Raw genomic sequence first — 22,139 nt, forward strand, 5'->3', positions numbered from 1 at the left:
GAAAGCAGCAGCTAAAAACAAGAAGCCTCTATTTCTCCAAGCATTTCTCCTATATGAAGAATCACGCGCGGTTTACTCTGCGTAATCCTTTTGCTGGACACTCTCCTGCTTGGTCCCACGTATCAGAACATGATTACGTATTTTAGCCAACAAGAGGAAAACCAAAAATATTTTTCAAGTATTTGATGATAGAAAAAAATAAAAGAGTGCATTTTGACCACGTTGGCCTTGAAAGACTCTGAGCATCATCAGTGACAGAAAGGAGAGCTACTAAAAACACAAGACATGCCATTAAAAGCAAGCATCCCAAGCTGAAGCGCTGCTGAGCAAGGGACTGCTGCTGCTCAGCTTTCAGTGGGCTCATCTCACCACGGGGTGAGGTGCTGCCACTGCTCCTCAGGAGCATTCAGATGCATGCACACGTTGGCACCAGAAAACAGAGGAGCGAGGAAACGGTGCTGTTGTGCTGCTCGATTCCTCTGCTAGAAACCAAACCTGTCCTCCTATTAAACTAAGAGCAAGTTTTATTTTTAGCTGGAGAGTGTGATTTAAAGAGAGATTTTTCTTGTATGAAAGGAAGCTGCGAGGAGCAAGCAAGCGAGAGGTGCATTGTGGGGAATTCAGTCTGCTTCCAGCCTAGCTGGTGTCAAAAGTTAAATGAATTCCCAAGCCAAAAGCGCTAAAGAGAGATCTGTAGCTTGGAACACTTGGATGGGAACTGCCCCCGCTTCAACCTCAGGGCGTGAAGAGCCGTTTGTGAGATGTACCAAAGCCATCACACAATAGCACCGAGATGCCACCCTGCTCCTCAGCACCAGCCCAGAGCTCGGGGTGATGGGAAGGGCACCGCCACGGGGTATGGAGCCAAGGCTTCCTGCGTTCCGTGCCCACCAGGCGGGCAGATGGGAGCAGCCGTGCTGCTGAGGCTGTTCCTGCCACCTCGTTCAAGCCGTGTAGCTCCCTGATTTATTTAGCAAATTCTAAATCCGCAGATGGATTTACTTGGGAGAATCTGATTAGTGGCAGTATCGATCCGCACTGTGCAGCAGATCTGGAGAAGCTGCAGAGCAGGGTGAACTGCATTACAATCAACACCGCCTGCCCGCTACCCCTTGCTGGGGAGCAGAGCAGAGCCCCGGACTTGCTTACCCAGCAGGACCGTGTTTGTCCTTTATCTCAACAAATTCTTGTCCCATTTTCAGTTTCTCCCACTCTTCTTTCCGGGTTTTGATTTTCCGTGGGTTCACATTTCCTCGGTTTGGATTCTCCTTTTTCTCTTTCTGCGGGAGGAAAGGAAAGGAAAGGGAGGAGGAATCAAACAAAAGCCTTATTTTGCTTTAAACTCACTGGGAACAGGAAGGGATAGGACAGACCTGCAGCAGTTTCAAGAAACCACATTCACTGAGAGGGCCAGGATTTGTCATTCATTTTCCTGACTGCTGAAAGCTCCAACGTCCTCCCAGACAAAGAAGATGGAGCAGAGAGAGCAGCAAAAGACACCACCCAGCTTCCTCAGCATGACGTCAGGGCTACAGCCTGGCACGACCACCTTGGGGGCAGTGAGAGCTCCACTTCCCCTCATCAATTCTGCTTTTGGCCTGTGCGTCAAGGCTGCCAAACTCCACCATCGCCTCGCTGGTGTTAATGCTTTGGGTGTGCAGCGTGGATGCCTGCCCACAAAGAGCTGTGCTTTTGTGAGCCTCATTTTCTGTGTTCTGACACGTCCTAGCTCCCTCCTTTGTTACTCTGACACGGAAAGGGCAGCATCTGTTTCGATATTTAGGACTTTGGTTGCCCAAAAGCTAAATGAAGCTTTTATGGTGTCACTTTCAGCATTGGCTCGAACCCCCCCAGTCACCAAACCAGGAGCTTTACCCGGTGCTTTCAGCTTACGTGGCTTTGCTAAGCCTCCTGATGGCCGCCCATTTAACATCATGGCCTCTTCTGGCGCTCCTGAAGGTTTTCTCCTTTCTTTTTTTTCCACTCTTCCACAGTAGAATTTATTGCAGCACTTGGCAAAGCACAGTGCTGGGGCAGTGGGATTTGCACTGCTTCAACACTGAGCAGACCCCTACGCAACACCACAAGCACAGAGAAGACTGACACAGCCCTGCTCTGCTGACTGCATCAGCACTGTGTTTGAAGACAACAAATTAAACCCTTCTAACACCACAAAGAAGATGGCATTTGGAAAAACAGATTAAGGGTATCCTTGTTGTCTTCTTTTTAATTAACAGCGATGAAAGTGAAGCAGATCAAAACTACTCTGAATTGATCCCCAAAGAGCTTAAGAGAGTAAACCTCAATTTTGGATAGCAACTTTGGAGCCCACAGTTCATTAACGCTTTCCACCTCCTTTCCCACCCCGACATGCTGCTGTTGGCACAGATCTCCCATTTCCTCACCCTGTGCTTCCGCTTCTCTTTCATAATATCCTTGGTGTCCTGAAGCATTTTCTCTTTCCAAAGGTCAAAGAAATAGGAAGGATCCGTGTAGAATTTAAGTGCCTCCTTGCCATCGTCCCTGGAACAGGGAGGAGAAAACACACACAAAGAAGTGGCCAAGTCATGCCACTGTTTGCAGCCCAAAGAAAATAAAAGCCACCAGCCCAGACAACAGATTAAAAGCCTGCAATGAGAAGGTCAAACGCTCTGCTCTCACCTCTGTCCTCCATTTAAAAATAGGCAGCAGAGCCACAGCAGCCACCCCCTGTCCCAGCACTCCCACTTGCCATTGCTTTCACCCTCACACAAACTCTGGATTCCAGCACCTGAAGAACTCGGCTGCTCTGAGCAATCACCAGGAGAGCAGCAGGTCTCTCACTCCAACTCCCACTTGTTTGTGTTGTATTTTTGGTGTGAAAAGATCTTCTCCAGCTCGGGAACCCTAAATCAGACCGGCAGCGTCCTTGAAACTCGTGTGTGCACACACACTCACTCTCCTACTTTGCAGTGCAGCCGCGTCTGGCAGAAGACAGCAGCCTCCAGCTATCTGTAATTACTTTTTACCTGTTCAAAAGATATTTATGGATGTGGGCTAAGTCTCTGTATTCTGACCTCCTTACTTCTGCTACGGACAAGATGAAATGGCACGGCAGGACCGCTCGGGAGAACGGTTCACACAGCCCACCGAGGTCACATCGGATGTCTCAGGCCAGGCATGGGAGGCCATGGGAAGCAGCTCCAGACGTAGAGGAGCCTGCTGCACCCACCTGGGTGAGAGCCACACACTGCAGTTTGCACTGTGGCTTCCTGGAAAGAAGCCATGGGGCTACAGCGAAGCACAAGAAAATGCATCATCTGCACAACACCTAGCATGTTTATGCAGCGCAAGCCAAGCCTTGCCCCAAGGCAGTCACAAAAGTGACAGCAGGTAACCAAACGTATAATTTTCTAGCTATGCTCATTTGTACAGCCTCGAAAGCAAAGTTTCACATAATCCAAAGGATGGAGATTTCCCGGTGGATCTCCAACTCTATTTCCTACTGAAGATGGCTACTTCGATACAGCAAGGGATAGGAAATGACCTCAGCTGGCTGGGAGGAAGAAGCTTCCTCTGCAAGGGAACAAGTGCCTATGGAGGTGTTGTAGTGTTACCTATAAGGGGAAAGTATGTTGAGAGGTGGAGGAGTATTGCAGGTCCCATAGGTTTCAAGGACAGGCACTGGCAGAGAATCTCTGTCGAAGAGCTTCTGGTCCTGAGTAGTGGAGCTTTTGAAGGCCTTCCTGGTGTTAATGCCTTGCAGGGAGACTGTAAGGAAGAGAAAAGAGCAAGTGAAGAGCAGTTTGACCCAGGCCAATGGCACTGAGGATCAAGCAGCAAACATCTGATTTCAGCTGGAGTTCTTGGCGTGCTTAGTACTCCTTAAGCTCAGGTTCCTTTTCCCACAGATCTCCTGGGAAGCCCAGCAAACCTCAGACCGTGCTGTGACAAGATCTGCTGCTGTACAGACATGGCTTGAGAGCTGCCAGTGGGGTTTCAATCCCCTGCAACCAAGACTTGGGAAGTCAATGGCTACCCAAGTGCTGAAGGATGAGCTTCCACACGGAGACCTGCTAACAAGCAAATCTCTCCTCGGCCAGATGGATGCTCACATGGCAGCACTGGGCTTTTTTGGGAGGGCTGCAACAGTCCCACTTAGTCCAAGAGGTTCTAACACCAATCATAGCACCAGGCTCATCGCAGGGCCACGAACCAGCCACACTCAAAGAGAACCTTTACTACGCTTTGTCTGCAGGCACTGTGCTGCACTCCATTACCTTCCTCCTCTTTGGGATCCAGCTGAGTGACTTTGACTTGCAAGCGGTCAACTCTCTCGACAAGAACGCTCACACGGGAGGCAAAGGTGTTGGCTTGAGTAAACAACTCTCCAAATATGTCTTCTGCAAATTTACCTGCAATATTAAACGACCACGTTACCCTCACGAGCCACACCAAACCACATGTAATCTCCCTCCTCGTTGTCTCAAAGAAAGAAAGAAAGAATGAACCGTGCTTCTTTTCATGTCCGCCAGGGTTGGGTGCAACATCCAGGAAGACAACACTCCCTTCCACCAAAACCTGACATTTCTGAGGGATCCTTAGGCCACGAAGAAACAGTTGAGACATACTTTCAAGTCAGTATTAAAGCCATGAAAAAGAGGGCTGACAACAAAACAGTGGTCTGAATCCGGATGGGTCTGCAGGTCCTTTAAGATTCTCTGCTGTTCTGTTTATTAGACAAGACAACACAGACTTTTATTGCTCTGGAGAAGCTCAAAGGCTCCTGGTCTCCAGCAGGCCTGCCTCCAGGGTAACTGGCACATATTTACAAGCTCAAAGAGCTCTGGAACCGGAGAGCAGACCCAGTCCTTGATCCTAAAGCCTGAGCTATAACCACAGACAAAAGCACTGACCCTTTTGTTCCTTCAGGTGGCAGTGTCTGAAAAATTGATGCATTCACGTTTATTCTAAATCAAAACCAAAAGGGAACTTCTCCAACAGGAATATTCTCTCTCTAACAGCTTGGGTTGCCCAGTGGGCTGCGATGACAAACATCATCCATCGTTTGGATGGTGAGAGCGTCTTGGGGCTTGGATCAGGAGCTCGCTGCACCACTTACAAGCCTAACAATAAGATGCCCCCAGTCCTTAAGAGTTTAAAATCTGCATATACAAGGAGAGATGACCACGGGTGAACAGAGATGGGTGAACTGAAAGAGAAAGAAGCTAAAAGGAGCACCATCTTTAAAGCTCCGCTCTCCAGCATAACCCGAAAGTGGGAACCCCAAATAACACAGCACTGATCAGAGCAGACTTGGCACCGACAGCAGCCAGGCCCACCGAGTTCCCATTGATGGGAAACATTTCCAGCCACGGCTGCTGAGCATGAGGCTGCTCCCAACCAGCCGTCTGGTTCTGCAAGCGCATCATCATATGGTCAGCAGTTTGTTCTGGAATCTGTTACTCCCAGAGATCCTCTCCGACATTCAGGAAAGGATAAGCAGTGGGAAGCCTGACTTTAACAGCAATGCTGGAAAATGAGGCTGTCTGCAACAAGTAAGAGCAGAAAGAACCCCTCCATGAGGCACAGCAATGGCAGCCAGTAGTGCCTGTGCAAACCCTTCCAGCAGGGCTGAGCTGACAGCCATACCAGAGGTTGCTCATTCCCCCCCCCCCCCCGTTATCAGCGACTTGTTCACAATGCCACGCAGTTCTCCTTACACTGCCAAGCACGGAGAACAAGGCAGGTTAAAAATCAACCTCCTCCACCCTTTCTGGTGGCAGTGCCAGCTTCAAGTGCCTGCAGAAGGTAAATGTTGGATGTGAACTTCAGCTGACCTCCTCCCTCGGCTCTCCTGGACAGCACTGACTCCACATAGGCTCTGCTAACAAGCCCAGCTAGCTCTCCCCAGTCTCATGGGGAGGACTGTAGCCCTGGAGATCTAAGGGCTGGATAGCTCTCACTGCAGCCAGGTTTCACGAGGCACTCTGTGCTCACCATCAGCACCAGCACTCCCGTTTGACCAAAGGAAGCGAACACTTATCTACGTGATAATTTGCCACCCCTCCCAGCAATAGCTCGTAAAGTTGTAATTTGGTTCTGCGTTAACGAGAACTGAGAATCATTTCCAAATTTCACAAGGAACTGCAACAAGTGGGAGGGAAGACAAGAAGTCTTTGGCTTGCGGGGCCGAGAGGCACGTTTCAAGCATAAAATAACACAGAGAGCATTGCACGTGGTGTCCTTAACCCTGCAAGGAGCAGGGATGGTCTGTGCTCCCCCACCTGTGTAAGTGCAGCAGTCCCGAGTTAACGTTCAGGATCTTGCATACGCTTTGGTGCTCCACGTGCAGTTTTAGATGGGGTAAGGCAGAGATTAATTTTTGCTTTCGTTACTTTGACTGTTGCAAAAGTGCAACTCACAATCAGAATTATCTTTGTCATGCACTGGCAGGAAGACAGACGGTGTGATTCAGTGGGTCTCTCCATCTTTGGCTCGTGGATTCTATAACATTGCACAGCCGGCTTATACAGAGCGCTACCAGCTGTGATAGTAACGAAGGGTAAACTCACTGGAATATGAAAGTTTGACAAGATTTATGTTTGCATCTTTGTAAAGAGACTGTGGTGCACTAGGCATGGCTGATTATTCACTTGACAGAGCTGTCACAGCCTACTGAACCTGCTTCGCATTCCTGCAATGCTCAGCGTACGAAGTAGGAGTGGATTTCTTCCTCCAAAGTGAGAGGGGTAAAGGAGGGGGGCAGGAGTTCGGTCACCTGGGTGTGAGTGCTCTGCAGCAGTGAGTCTAAATAGCTTCATTTAAAACACTGCTGACCTCAGGGATGCGGATAAGGGATGGTGCTAATCATCCCCCCTGCATCCCCCTCACGCCAGGAGGCACACAGTCAGCTGGAGCCATCTCTCCCCCAGGTACCCGGCTGCACGTACCTCCCTCCCTGCACCATGCAGACATCCCAGGGCACCTTCCCAGGAAATGAACCCGGCTGCAATTTGGCTCCCAGTGCTTTGCTGTCTCCGCTGAGGCAGACACAGAGAAGCTTTGAATAGCTGCGCAAAGACGGCCTAAATCTGCAGGATCTCACCGGGGCTCTGTCACACTAACCCTCTGCATGTCTTTGGACTGGGATTAGCTTTCTCAGCAGCTGAGATCTGCACAGCTTTACTGCCTCCTTCCTCCTCATTTCACATGCACGAGATGGATTTTCCTTGCACTCCACAACCATCTTGGCTACCAGACCCACCAAACGACCAACAAGGGTCAGTGGAATGTGAGCGGATGGACAGGTCCTGCCTGTGCAGTGACATTTCCACAGCCCAAAACAGAATGTGACACCGACTGGCAGCCATCACAGGCCCCGATTTCGGTTGCAGCCACGGTTTTCACTGCTGGAAAGAGACTGTAGCTGAGGTTCTCCTGTCACATTAGGCCAGGGGCTTACTTTGCAAGCAGAAGTGCTCGCAGGCACCACCGGTAAGCCCAACAATATGTTAGTTTGATTCCCAAAGACTTGCTTCAAGGGCAAAGGCAGCTAATCAGGAGCCAGAGCGTTTCAAGAGAGTACGGAGCCATCCCACAGAGACCACAATTAACTCCTCTCTCCTTCCATGGCATGCAGGCCCACGTTTTCCCTACGGCCTTTCCAAGGCTATGGGGCAGCCCACCGGAGAGCTGAGCTTGGTGCTGCCGTCTGGGCGAGCAGCCCTGAGCCCCCACTGCTCCAAAGGCAACGCTTGGGGACTTTGGGTCTTCCAAGGTAGCAAACAGCAGGGGCAAACAGGCTGCTTCTGCACGGGCGCTTTAATTATCTTTCATTAAAAAGAAGACTACTTACACGCCGTAGCTTCGGCACAGTCAAGCTCCATTTAGTAGCGCACGCAATTAGAGGCACATTCTCTGACACAAGATCCTGGCTGCTCTGAGAGCCTCCCATTTTACAAGCCTGAGTTGTGCTCCATCCTTCCATCTGCAGCTTCGCCGCAGCCCTGCACGCGCACACATGCGCACACCCCCTCCCCAGTTTCTTCTAGATGGGGAAGGCAGTGGGACCAGGGATATGAAATTAGCATCGGATTTCTTTAGGAAAACATTTTAGCATTACCCGGGGAAGGCAGATGGGGGAGAAATAGGAACACGAGAGTAGAAAGGGAGCTAAATAAAGAGCACTAGCGACTCCTGAGGGCAACGCGCAGGCTCGCCATGGTACTCACTCAGGCTGCCCAGCTGTCGAATGACATTTGCCAGGGTGATGTTGGTCATGCATTCCAGCTCGCTTCGAACGCTAGGCAACGTCTGACGGCACAGGTGCCTTGGCTCAATGTTCCTCGTTACTAACGGCATGGTGGACCTGCTTCAGGCACTGTTCTGAAAGATGAAAAACAACCCAAAAAAGAAACAGGAAAGGATTACTCAACCGCAAATTCCAGGCACACCAGAGCCATGGTGTTCGTTTTTCCTGCTCTCAAATGGCTTTATTTATAAGCCTCCTTTCCCCCTCCCTTCCCCGACCTTATAATACTGGCTCTTCAGAAAGAAAGATCCCGCTGTTCTGTGACTCGCAGTGACAGCAGAGTCCCACCGGCTCAGGTGTGGAGGCAGAGATGGAAAACTACGCGGCTTCGCCCACACGCGAGGCGCTGCCGGCATCGCCGCCGCCGATGTTCCCTTCCTACCCATCCGCAGCCTCCTTCCTTCCCCGCTCACACACAGCATCTCAGCGAGCCTTCAAACCCTTCCTCAGGAATACGTTAAAGCGGAGACCGATGGCTCTGCTTCCACCAGAGGACGAGGGCAGGAGGTGGGGGGGAACAAAGCGCGGCTCCTCCCGCAGCGGCACAAGGCGGCTCTGCTGGAACAACAGGAAGCGCTCGCAGCTGACCAGGAAACTTTCTGCTGACTGCTCCTCATCCTGCAGGCTGCACCCGGCGGCCTTCGGGAAATCCCCCAGGGCTGAGGTTTACACTGGGCCATTGTTTTTGTGCTGGGGCAGTTTAACCGTAAGGGAGCCCTAAGGAGGACAAAGAGCTCTCAGGCGCGGGTCAGCCCTTCCAAGGGCTCTCCTTTGCCAACAGGCCCAAGCCTCCAAGCAACAAACATCCCTCTTGCAACGTCTGCCCCTGAGACGGAGGGATGCCTAGCTAAGGAGCGGTGCCACAGGCCTGAAATCTTCACAACTCAGTGAAAGCAAACACAGCCCAACTTCGTGATTAATTTAGAAGGGGAAAGAATCACTTTTCTAGGTCAGCTGAGGAGCAGCCCAAGAGAAGCAGCCAGCTCCCATGTGATAGGCATGCTGATCTGCTCGGGCTGGGTGTAAAAATAAAACAGGAAGCTAACAGCTTGGGGAACATGGCTTCCTGTCACCAACAGCAAAAAACCAAGAACCATAAAAAATCAGCTGTTTGCTCTTGACTTTGAGCCACCCTTTGATAGTCTCTGTGGCAGCTGGCAGCTTATCTTTGAGGTCCAGGAGTCCTTCCTGGATGCTTTTCTATCAGGGTGTTAAGAGGAAGAAGTGGGCATTATCCCTCCTAATTACCTCACAAGCCAGATTTTGAATTGCTAAATGTGACCCATTAAGGCAGAGGAGTTGGAGTGCCGCAGCGCAGGGCGATCTCCTGGACAAGCAGATGGAGGATGCCATTTTGAGCTGGGGACTGCGTGTGCACAGCCCTGCACCAGGGACAGGGCCCCAAAACCATAAACCTCGGGGCAGAAGGGAGCAGGGTTTGTCTCCAGGTAAACAAAAGCTGAGCTCCTCCAAGGGCTGAGGTCCGTGCTGCTCTTCCTTGTGTCCAAGCGCTGCAGCAGCCACAGTAACTGCTGAGATATTTAAAGAGCAGGGTGAACCAAGGAAGGACTCTGACCTTCGCTTCCAAACACCCCGTGTTTTATTGATTACAGCCCAAGCCCTGCAATCTTTTGCCAGCTTTAGCGCTTTAAGCCAGACAAACTTTCCCAGCTCCCCCCAGACTGCAGTCTGCAGCTCTCATAAACAAGGCAGCATTTGCAGGCTGCCTGCATCGAGCTTCTCCCTCGTGCTCCCCAGGGCTCGGTGGGATCTGCAGAGCCGGGACAGACACCGAGCCTGGGCTGTAAGGGGGAAGAGATGGGAGCGTGCATATGGAATAAAGGGAAACAAAATAAACCAGCACTACCACCGAAAAAAAAACAACCACAAAAGATGATAGGTGTGCTGGGTCGGAGAGAAGCGCTCGTTGCTGCATGTATCTAGAGCATGGGGCAGAAAAATGGAGTAACAGCCTCAAATACCCATGCAGAAACACCGGCCTGAAATAGGCCTATACCTGTACCTTGCCTACACTTTCCCTACCCCCAAAGTGTTCGGCTTCAAAGCCTGTTCTGCAACCAAAGGCAAAGAGTAGCGGTGCAAATCGCCTCTTTACAACTGCACTGCACAACTACAGCACGAATCTGCACCAGTGCAAGACAGCCAGCAGCGACAAGGGCTAAGAAAAACACTCCCTTTATAGCCTAGCTCATCCTGGCAGCCACCCCCACCCTCCCAGCACAGCCTGCCACACTCCACTGCAGAATCAAGAGTTTCGCCCTTGTGATGGCTCCGACAGCACAGCACGGCAGCACTGCTTCTTCCCAAGGCAACGGGGCCAGCCCTGCTGCCCCTAACCCCAGCCAGGAGCTGGCAAGCAGCAGTGAGACGTGAAGGCATTAACCCTGCAGAGCACTGGAGATGAGCGAGGCAGGAGGGATGGGATGGCAGCAGGCAGACAGCCCTGTGCTCCTGTAGCAGCGCTGGGCTGAGAGGCACTGAAAGCAACACTCCATCTCCCCTCAGCTTCGAGATTTCAGGTGTTTTTACAGCATGGAGAGAGGAAATCTGGGAGCTACAGAGCCCAGCAGCAACGCCAGCAGTAAGAGCAGTGCCCCCACAAGAAGCAGCTTCCCTGGTGGACCTCCTTTTTCCCCATCAGCCTTTGGTGGGAAGGTATAGAGATAACAGCTAATGGGCTCCTGTAAAACCTTCATGCCTCATGAGTAGGTGGGACAAAGATTAATAGTCTGGATTGGAAAATAAGTGGTGTGTTTTGAAAGCAGCAGCCAGGAGGGGCAGGAAATAAAGCGTGGAGAAGGGAGAATGTCTGAGAGCAGAGGGAGAAGGAGGAAGCAAAATGCTGGAGACAGCACGAGGTGTGCAGCTGGGGGCAGGGGAGGGACACAGCAAACGAAACAAGGAAGGGACAGACAGAAAAAAAAGCCTTCCAGGAGGTTCTTGCTTTTATTCTTTAAAAGAGTCATTAAGAAACTGATTGACAGCACGTTACCAGCAAGGGCCATCCAGAGCTGCTTTCCTTTCCGTAGTCAGGGCATGACAGCACAGCAGTTTTCCACCCCAGCTAGCCAGAGTGGTCATCAGGCATTAGTCACTGTCACGTAACCACTGCAGACCATATATTATAACTAAATCCTACCATTCAGAAGCAAGTTAAATGAATTGTGAGGCCGAAAATAAAAAACAAGCAGCCCTTATCTTTTGGGTAAAGATAAGCATTTCCATCTGCTCATTAATGCTGAAGATCAGACTTGTTGCGATGGCAGAGTTTGGGGCGCACAGAGCACCTCCCCAACCGTGCTGCAAGCGGGGAGGACACAGAGTATGGCGAAAGCAAAAGTGCCTCTATGAAACATGACTGTCTGCAACAGATTTGTGATGAATATGGAGTAAAAAAAAAAAAAAGCCAGGCATCAAACCGAGAGCAGCTCGAGCTGTGAGTGAGGAGCGCTCTTTGCTGGTTGGGAGAGTGGAAGGGAATCGCGCCGGCGCTGCTCCTGTGCCAAATCCACCAACGCTGTGGCATCCAGAGATGCTCAGAACGCCCGTCCTGCTGCCTGCCGTGCTGCACACCTTCTCAAGAAACAAGGAGGAACGGTTTTTCTCAAGTTAACCGATGTTTTTCTCTCCCTCTCTTGAAGCAAAACGTCCCTACCTGCTCCGGGCAAGCATTTCTCCTCCAGTCTCCGAGCCACGGCCTGAATCACAGAAGGCTCCAAGCCTTGTTATGACAGCAGTGACCGAAAGCCAAAGCACCCAGAGCCCAGCTTTGCCCCAGAGCTTTCCCCCTGGCCTCCCCCCATGCCCAGCAGGGCACTGCCAGCATTCCTCATCCCTTCCCCTCTCTCCCAAAGCGCTTACGCACACATTGCTGAGCGCCGGGCTGCTCACAGCCCTAAGCCAGCCCAGAAAGTTTGCTGAGCACGACAAAAGCTGTGCAAGGCAAGATCCCTGCTCCTACATTCCTAGCAATCTTCCAGCCACAAGAGGCACCTCGCCGTCCTTCCCTCAGCACCTGTGCTGCATGCATGGAGTCTCAGACTTTGCACTGCTGCAGGAAAGCAGGATTTGTGCACAGTGCTGCCTATCCGAGTCCCTGTGCCCTGCACAGCAAACAGGAACGCCTCGCTCACCAAATTTTAACACCTCGCTCACCACATTCGAAGTGCATTCTGACTGTGGCAGCCATTCCTGCAGACACTCTCGGGGTGCTGGGGAACAAAGTGTGGCAAAGCACGGGCCGGGAAAGGGAAAACAACACCGCAGCGTGCAGTTTGTGCTTCTCCTAATCCGGCACTTTGAGGGAAGCACAAGGTACATTTAAGACAAGCACGCTGCTGTAGGGTTTCTCATTGACTGCTCTCCCCAGGAGCTCTGCTGTAGCGGATCACACAGGAATCCTGGTCCTGGATTAGAATCAAGCACAATTGGTTTGCTTCACACACGAGCCGCCGCTCTATAAAGCCCTCGCACAAAGCCACGTCTTATTGACTATTTTTAATAAAGAGGGCTGGCACAGTGAAATTGGACCATTGTTACAAACAATAAAGGAGACAGACTTTGATTACAAGTATTGGGGAGCAATACAGGGATGTTTTAGGATTGAGCATTTGCTTTCCAACGCGAGTTCTGTCAACTGAAAACAGCAACTCGGAGCAAATAGTCCTTAACAAGCAGTTTGGAGACGAGCAGAAAGCAGCACTGCACAGCAAGAGAGGAGCCGTGCTTTCTGCAGCTAGCACAGGCAGCACAGCAGTGCGGGGAAGGCAGGCAGGACTGCAAGGTGAGATGTGTGTGCAGTGCACACAAAGAGCTGTAAATAACAGCCCAGCTCAACACAGAGACCTGGCAAGGTTCTTCTTGCTGGTATGTGACCGGCCAGCATAGCATTAGTGGGAGTCACCTGGGTAATTCCCCGCTCAATGTGACACACCACCTCTCAGATCAGGGACCATCTGCAAATAAATCTGGACCCCGGCAGTGATATCATCTGTCACAGTGTCTGGTGCAGCACAAAGCACCTAGGGAGGACAGAGCCCATTTTTGGGGAAGGGGAGGAATACAGAGCTCCATTTTTGGGGTCCGTGGGGGTGAGCGGTCACCGTGCACACAGCAGAGCTCGCAACAGCCCCAGCCTGGACACGAGCAGGCAGTGAGGGCAAGCACAGCAAGCGCCTTGGAGAGAGCCTTCCGGAGTGCCCATGGGGGGGACGAGCTGCAGCAGCAGGCTTGGGAATGAGGGAGGAAGGAGATAATCAGATCTGAAATTCCCATCAGTATGAAATGAGACTTAACTCAGGAGCTTGCCAACGCAGACTGACTGTTCTTCCTAATGTCTGTGACAACTCTGCCTCAAATTTCAAGCTTCTCTCAGCAGTAACTACTCCCCCATGCAGCTGTAATGGCCAGAAAGAGACTGGCTTTTATGTAACCCCAAAAGGCGAGCAGAAAGGGAAGCAGCAGCCACACACACACACACACGGAGAACTGGGGAGGAAAAAAAAATCAGCAGAAGGCTCTGCTGAGCGCTCAGGGCGATATCCAGGCTCACAATGCAGCCACAGAGAAGTGGGATGCAGCAATCAGAAAGGCAACGCTTCCACACTCAGGGAGAGACCCAGCAATCAGCGCTGCATCTGAGCAATAGGGAGCGAAATTATAGAGCAAACTGCCATGCGATGCCACAAACTCCATCCCGCCAGCTGTAACAAGTATTCATTCCCAAAAACGCGTCACGGGCTCATCTGTCATTAAGGGCCCAGCCTGCCAGCAGCTGAGCAGCAGTCAGCAGTGAAGGGCAGCTGCAGGGCTGCTTCCTTTCACAGTGGTCTATTCTCCCCGTGAGCCGCAGGGGAGATGCACGGGTAAATCCCCACCATCTCCTACCACTGCAGTGTGCAGGCTGCTTCCTCACCCCCAGCACACACAGCTTTCCCAAAGCAGGACCTACCCAAAGCACGGCTTCTCCCTGCAGCAGAACCCCCAAAGCACCCTCCACGTGCTAACAGCCCACTCCAACCACCACCTCAGCAACCCCGGGATGCAATGAGGTGGTGTTACCAAAGAGCCATCCAGGCAGTGGCACGGGGCAGGAGCAGCACCGCACTCCTCCAGGGCCACGTTCTGATATTGGGAAGCATCAGCTCTGCTCTCACAGAGCAACAGCACTGTACAGCATGCCATGCAGCCCTTGGGGCAGCAAACAGCCACGTTGCTTTGTTGGAGAGGGGCTCACTGGGTGCTGCTGCTCCTGGGGAACATACAGCAACCTCCCCCCCCCCCCCCGGCCTCTGCCTGGCTGCAAGCAGAGCCAGCTGGCTGACCTCGACATTTTTCACTCCTGAAACCAAGCTGTTGCCCTCATGGATGCTTTCATTCGTTTAGCTGACCAACATGTTAAACAAAGAGGGTCACCCAGTGCTCCCATCAGTGCCCAAGTGGGGCACGGGCAGAACGAACGCATCGAAATGGAACTCTAGGAGAGATGTGCCAAGAGAAAGGCAGTTTAGTTCAATTAAAGAGAGCTGTCAGAGGTTTCATTCTCAGAATACGGAACTATTGATTAAACAGGAATTAAAGCTCAGAAACAGAAAGGTTTCAAGGTCTTTGCTGGAAGGGTACACGTCAGGAGGGAGATGGGGCTCCTCCAGTGCGCGCACCGCTCCAGCAATGTGCCTCCTAGGAAACAGGAGCAGCAGAAGGAGCAGAGCACTCCCCGTTCAACCTAGGAGTGATTTTGGCAAGGACACGAGGTCAGTGGCAACACAGCCTCCATCAACAGGTAGCTTTGGCGTGCTCAGGGCCGGAGGAGCCCCTCGGAGGTTCTCAGTTACCCCAGGAGCACAGAGCCATGGCGTGGTGACACCCGCAGACTCCAAATGCATCGCAGCCTTCCTTCTCAGCAGATAAACCCCACCTCAGCCCCCACTCCTTTGACACACGCTCAACTCTTTGGATTAACGAAGGAGTGAAGGAACAAACCGGTTCCAAGTGTTTTCTATACAGCTCAACTGCTCTTTCAGTTTCCACTCACGCCTGGATAATTATATCACAGCTCCGAGTGCCCCCACCCTTCTGCTGCACTTGGGGAATACTGCAAAGATAAGTCTTTTCTTAATTATTAAATGTAAATAGCTCATTAAATATAATCCAATTACTTTAATTGTAAGAAAAAGGAAGTAATTACAATATGTACATGCATTCTTGCCTGAACAGTTTTAAATATCTTAAGCGAATCTTTGCAGCATTAATATTTTAAGTTAACCTTTGACACGAGCGAAAATAGAGAGGCCCTGATGTTCTCCAGGAGTGCTGTGTGTGCTGGCATTTCTGTCACAAAAAACCCAAACTGAAACAACAACAACAAGAGGACAGCCTGCAGCATCTGAATTCAAATGGTTTGCAAAGAGCACCTTAATGAAGTCACAGCAACACGGGAGGTTTTTTGGCTGCAGGAGGCAGAAGTGCTGTGTGCGATGTTGCATTCAGAGCCCTCGTGGGGTTTTGGGGTGTAAGGAATTGAGAGATGGAGGAAGGAGACGGAGGGAGGGCGATCAGAGCGGCCACTGTGGGTGTGATGGGGAGATGAGCCCCCCCAGCCCATGGCCCCCAAAGCCCAACCCCGGGGTTCTGCTTCCCCATTCCAACAGCTGCTCCAGCAGTGCACGGATGGGTCTGCCCACGTGGGCACCACCTCCTGCACTTTGCATGTGGTGATGGCCACCCGTGTAATCCCCCTTGGGACAGCCTGAAAAACAGCCCTGTAACCATCACTGCTTCCGTGCTGTGTTCCGAGCCCAGCAGTGACCTCACCTCATGCAACCTGTGCAACCCTGGGCTCTGCCTCACCCCCAAACTACTGCAGAAACCATCACTTAACTGAGCTGATCTTTGCAGGAGAGACGAGGCTGCATTAGGGATGCCAAAGATGCGAGCCTTTCTATCAAAGCTCGCCACAAGGTCTGTGATAAGCTGCTTTACAGAGACCTCCAACCGGAGGCAGACCCTACATGTAACCTCCATACAACATTCACCCTCAATAGCAACCAAAGGGCCATTCCATGCATGCTGAGCACCTCCAGCTCCACCTGGAAAGGGAAGTGGCTGCTACAGAAGGCAAAGGTTTGTCACAAGCAGTGTTTGGAGCCACACGCCTTCCTCCAGCACACCATTGGCTCAGCAGCTGTTGCCGTTGAAAGAACAGGATCTGGGTGTGTGCACCGCTCTTTCTTTTTGTGCATGTGTGTGTGTTTTTTTTTTTGCAGCTGCAAGGCCAGAGCCCCACACGTGAGCTGCCTCTTACGGTGCACAAAAGCAGGGTGCCTGAAAGGGAACTCGCTTCCGCTCTGCCAAGCACTCAGCATGCTGTGCTGGGCTTAGGGGTGGTCGGGGAACTTTCACCCATCCATTCAGCCGGGGCCGCCGTTCCCCCTCCCTCTCAATTAAATCCTATTTTTTGCACTCCATGCATGAAGCGCGGCTACGCCAATACATCAGATATTGTGGCTGATAGCCTCCTCTGAATGCCACTTCAAGCCCTCCAGCACGGAGCCGCCTGAAAGCAAAGCATCATTCATTCTTTGAGCAACAGAGAAAGACTTTCGCCGCGCGCGGACTCGCAGCGAGGCTCTGAGAAGGAAGGAAAGGGCATCCAGTGAAAGAGGAAACGAGAAATTAAAACCACGTTCAATCTTATTAGGGGTAATAGGAGAGGTCAACGGAGCGCTCTGCAAAAGCGTGCAGTGTGAGAGCACGTTTAGGCAGAGCTCTCTCCCATGCAGTGACACCGACCAGCCTGGATGCTGCACAGGGAAGCAAAGGCTGCGAGCGGCTCTTGCACTGAGCCAGATGGAAGGGCGAGGGCTGCAGGCATTACCTCATGTATGCTAACAGCACTGGGCCGGGAGGAACCTTCCCCCTCCTCCTCCTCCATCTGAAACGTTCTCTCTCTCTCTCTCTCTCGGGATTTCCAGCATCTTATAAACGAAGCCTCTTTGAAGCACCGCAAAGTGGCGTTGCTCATCAATGCGGTAATGATAGCAAATAAGCTCCAGTATTTTGTTGAGCCTTTTCCTTCTGCTTTACAAACAAAAGGTCAGAGTCATTAGCCCAGTCTGATGAGGAGGAATGGGAGCTGGTAACGTTGTTCCGGAACATCACAGGAAATATCAGCAAGCAAACAGGACACAGAACCGACACTGAGAGCCGCCCCAGCATTGGAAGGCATGGACCAGAGGCCTAAAGAGCACAGCCAAACTGCAGGGTGAGCGCAGAGCAACAGCCCTCCCCGCTGCCCTCCTCCACCTGAAGACCACGCTGGGAGGAATGCTACCATTCAGACCCACGTGTGGCAAGAAGAGGGTCTTGGCTTCCTATGGAGACTGGCCAAATGAATGCATCCCCGTGCACGTTCAATGAGTGCCTTCCACGAGGAAGGTCCTCTGGCTGCAGCAGACAACGCAAGAGAAGAGCTCAGCTCTTCCTGAGGACTTCCCAGCAGACACCAAAGCGATCAGCCCACGGCTCAGGTTTGGTGGAGTATGAAGTAATGATTTCTAGCACAGAGATCTGCTTGTGCTGTCCCTCCCACCCTGTGCAGCACACCTTACCATGCAGAACCGAAACCTCCAAGCCAGCAGCCATCTCAGAGCCACAGCTCCACAGCGATGGAGCAGCAGCCACCTGCCATGCAGAAGCGAAGCCTTAAGAACAGGTGCCGAGCACTGCCGCCTCGCAGGCAGCTCCCATCCTACTCTCCTGTACCGCAGCATCCCATAAAGGCCCACACCTCTCCCACATGCAGGTCCAGGGTTGAGCACGCGGTGAACGCTCTGCACCGCCGCATCGGAACACTGGGGTTGAGGTCTGGGAAGGGACCGCTGCCTCCTGGGAGGAGAAAATCCTGCTGACCATCGGCCAGAAAAGCAAACCATGCGTGAACCAGGAGCAGGCCTCATCCCAACCCCTTGCAGAAGCTCCTGCTCACGCTGTGCCCTTTGCATTGCAGTGAAGCCTTCCTCTCCTCGCAGAGGAAACGCACGGCGTCCTGATTGCACAGGGTTGCAGAAAGACAAAGGAAGTAAATGCCACCAGGGTGGTTCTGCTCTGAGCAGTCATTTGCTTATTACCCAGAAGCCACCTCCACGGCGTTTATAAATACCCCAAATATTTAAATAAACGTTAATCTGCTGTAACCAAGGGCCTGATCTCACAAATATTTACCCTTGTGCAGCTGGTACAGACACACAGCTCCTTCCTAGGGCTCCCAGAGGAGCGCTGCAGGACACAGCACCCCATCCAGAGGGGCCACTGTCATACAGCTGCATTGCCCAGGGCTGAGCACCACCAAACCCACTGCCAAAACAGAAACCCTACACCGAGAAGGAGTCTGGAAAGCCTACAAAGAGCAGCAATCCAGAAGGACCAAAGCAGCATCTTGCACTTGTCGGAACCTTCCTTATTACAGCCCATCAAAAAGGGAGCGTTAATCTTCACCTTTGTTCACCCATCATCATTAAAAAGAAGATGGATTTACCAATGTAACCACGAGCACATGAGGCAATCACTGCAGTTTTAACCCCTCCGCCCACGCTCTGTGATTATCTAAGCTTTGTGAATGAAATCAGCTTTTCCTAGACCAGCCCAGAAGAATGAGATACATCCCAAGTATGCTGAGAAACTGGGCTGGCAGTTATCACAGGGGTTCTATTATTCATCATGAATCACCACTGCCTGCAAATACCTTCTGAACCACGACTCCAAAACGCACCGTTCTGCTCAGCATGCTGTGTTGTTCACGAAGGAAACGGCCCCATGCGCTGCTCCAAAAGAACACAGAGCTGAAGCAAGAAGCATGGGTGAGCCCACAGGCCAAGGGGAGGAAAAGCATTCCTGCTGCCCCTCTGGTTTCATAGGGCTGGGAGCAGAGTTTGAGAACAGTGAAATGAAACACGACCTTGCTAGTGTCACCCTGCAGCAGCTTGGGAAAGCCTGAGCAGCAGCACAGAGCTTGGAAAGGGTGCCATTTGGGGCACCTGCTTTTTGAACGAAAAAACACATTTAGGTTTTAAAGCAGTGCAAACGTGCAGTCTGGGGGAAAGGCTGGCATTCAGTCTGCAGTCAGAAGGCTTTCCCCTTACAACTCACATTATGTACAGCAAGGGAAGCCTGCTCTCATCCTGCACACAGCCAGGCTTTAGAATCATAGGATGGCCTGGGTTGAAAAGGACCACAATGATCATTGAGTCTCAACCCCCTGCTATGTGCAGGGTCACCAACCAGCAGCCCAGGCTGCCCAGAGCCACATCCAGCCTGGCCTTGAATGCCTGCAGGGATGGGGCATCCACAGCCTCCTTGGGCAACCTGTTCCAGTGTGCCACCACCCTCTGGGTGACAAACCTCCTCCTAATATCCAACCTAAACCTCCCATCAGCAATACAATGTGATGGGTCGGAAGGCAGAAGTGCTACGTTTGATCCCCGCAGTCACCAACCCGCCCGAGATGGTACCACCAAACACCAGGGTTAGGTGGGCTCTAAAGCATGGGCAACACTCTCCCATCCAAACTTTGGAAGCGCAGTCCTCACAAAGGCCAAGCAAAGCAAACAAAAGCATTCTGCTTACTGCACCCCAGCCCCGGGATCAAGCTTGTCCTTGGCTGTGATTGCAAGCAGACTGTCGAAGCCACTCTTATCAACGCACTGCCTGCGCTTTCAGTGGGTAGATGTTAGCTTTGGTTTGCTTTTAACTAAGTTCTGGATGAGACTCCATCAGTTTCGATGACAAAACCCCACTCGAGGTCAACGCGAGGCAAACCAGAGCGAGAAGCGCCGCTGTGCAGCGCTCACAACTTCTGCAGCACTTCATAGCAACCCATTCTGCAGGCGTCTCACACCGATGGAAAACACCACCATTCCCCCTCATGTGACCGAGCTCACACACTTCACTACTTCCCACAAAGCAATGCTATGCATCAGCTTTGCCACAGGGAAACTCACACGCACACTGCTGGCTTGCTGTGTCCTTCGCTCCCAACTTTTCCATGCTCACAAGTCCTAAGGAAGGACACACGAGTGTGAGGGTCTGGTAAAGCACAGCCCTGTGTGAAGCAGGTGCATTTCACACGCCTTTATTATCACTGATCTTAGTTCACGTCCACTAACATCTGCAGTGCTGCTGGCTTGATGTTACCGGACAAATGGGACTCCTGAAGGCCAACGTGGTGCTCAGAAGCAGGCATTCTTTGGCACAGCTGAACAGGCCTGCTCTCTTAACCCACCGTACGGCCCCACCAGCAGTCTGATCAATGGGAAAGCATGCAATCCCGCTGCTGCTGAGAATGAAAGCAGAACAGCAGCGCCAAATGTGAAACTTACGGAGGGGATAAGCAGAAGGAGGTCTATGGGGTCAAATAACAGCCAAGAGGGAAGAGCTGCCATCCCTTACCTTTCACCAAAGGGCATCTGCTATTTGTACCCCAAAGGAGCGGCCCCAACACGAGCCTAACTGCCAGCGAGGCACAGCCCTGAGGGCATTCTCCAGCAACTTATTCCTTCTGCGAAAGGAGCACGGGCTGAGGTCACTGCCAGGTCAGTGCCTCGGCCCAAACTTCGCCACCAGATCCCGTTACGCCCTTCAAAGCTTCTTTTCAGACAGCGCCTGAGAGGAGAGGCATTTCCAACACAGCCGCCTCACCCCGCGCCGTGGCACACCGTGTGGGGGTCAGCGCCTGCTGAAGGGGCTCCCGCACCTCCGGGAAGGGCAAGCATGGAGGGAGGGGCCCACGGGGAGCCGCCGGGGTGCGAGCACTGCCCCACGCAGCAGCAGCACCCAGCCGGGCACCGGGCACGGCTCTGACACGGGGAAAGGCCGGGCACGGCTCTGACACGGGGAAAGGCCGGGCACGGCTCTGACACGGGGAAAGGCCGGGCACGGCTCTGACACGGGGAAAGGCCGGGCACGGCTCTGACACGGGGAAAGGCCGGGCACGGCTCTGACACGGGGAAAGGCCGGGCACGGCTCTGACACGGGGAAAGGCCGGGCACGGCTCCTCACACGCACCCTTCCCTCGGGCCGCTGTAAAGCCCCGCAGCACAGCCGGCCTGGCTCAGGAGGGTGCCCAACCCCCCCCACCCCCCAGCCCCCGGTCCCAGCCCCAGCACGGGCCCGCACCGAGGCCTGCGGACAGCCCCACGCAGAACCCCGTGTCTCACCCCCCCCCCCCCGGCCCAGCCCAGCCCAGCCCAGGGCAGCTCCCCGCCCCGACCCGCTGCTCCCGGGAGGGGCCGCGCGGGCGGCAGCGCCGGGCCGGAGCCGTTCCAACCCCCGGGGGCGGCGAGGCCCGGAGCTCACGATGTGGCAGGAAACGCTGACCGCCTCAGCCCAAGAGCTCACTATTTAGCAGGGGCCTAGCGGCCCACCCCAACGCCTCCGCCGCTCTCCCGCGGGACGGGGCGGCCGGAGAGGGCCGGGGAGCCGCCACTCGCCCCTCTCGCACTCACCCCGCTCCGGTGCTGCTCTCTCAGGCCCCCCGGGCTCGTTACCACCAGGGCGGGCCAGCCCGGCCGTCCGCCATTCCACAGCTCCCCCTCCCTGCCCTGACCGGGCCTAGCCCCGCCTCCGCCCGGCCGCCGGCCCGCGGCGCCATTGGATCACCGCCCAGCGATACGGCCACTCTATTGGCTGAACGTGGCTGTCTATCAAAGCCGCCCTGCGCCACTTACGTACGAAACTGGAGCAGGAGGGGAACCCCACCCAAGGAGCCGCGCAAAAAGAGTAAACAGGGCGGAACGTACCACGGGGAGCACGGGACGGGGGAGCCCGGAAG

General features: G+C 53.1%; 1 protein-coding gene across 7 annotated transcripts in view; it reads right to left on the reverse strand.

Moving 5' to 3' along the window:
- Positions 1 to 21,911, reverse strand: part of WASF2 (WAS protein family member 2) — a 28,988-nt gene extending 7,077 nt beyond the window's left edge. Inside the window, exons 1-7 of one of the 7 annotated variants that reach the window (XM_046903663.1) lie at positions 21,814 to 21,911; positions 20,759 to 20,867; positions 8,214 to 8,367; positions 4,260 to 4,394; positions 3,597 to 3,750; positions 2,406 to 2,523; positions 1,150 to 1,280 (exon numbers count right to left, since the gene is read on the reverse strand). In XM_046903663.1, the coding sequence (XP_046759619.1) occupies positions 1,150 to 1,280; positions 2,406 to 2,523; positions 3,597 to 3,750; positions 4,260 to 4,394; positions 8,214 to 8,343 (668 nt within the window). In that variant the 5' untranslated portion in view covers positions 8,344 to 8,367; positions 20,759 to 20,867; positions 21,814 to 21,911. Of the gene's footprint in view, positions 1 to 1,149; positions 1,281 to 2,405; positions 2,524 to 3,596; positions 3,751 to 4,259; positions 4,395 to 8,213; positions 8,368 to 8,511; positions 17,048 to 17,189; positions 18,386 to 20,758; positions 20,868 to 21,813 lie in introns of those variants that run through there. The other 6 variants (XM_046903664.1, XM_040651880.2, XM_424015.8 and 3 more) reach the window with 6 other exon arrangements.
- Positions 21,912 to 22,139: the final 228 nt, after the last annotated feature.

Source organism: Gallus gallus, chromosome 23 (genome assembly GCF_016699485.2).
Source record: "Gallus gallus isolate bGalGal1 chromosome 23, bGalGal1.mat.broiler.GRCg7b, whole genome shotgun sequence".
NCBI lineage: Eukaryota > Metazoa > Chordata > Aves > Galliformes > Phasianidae > Gallus > Gallus gallus.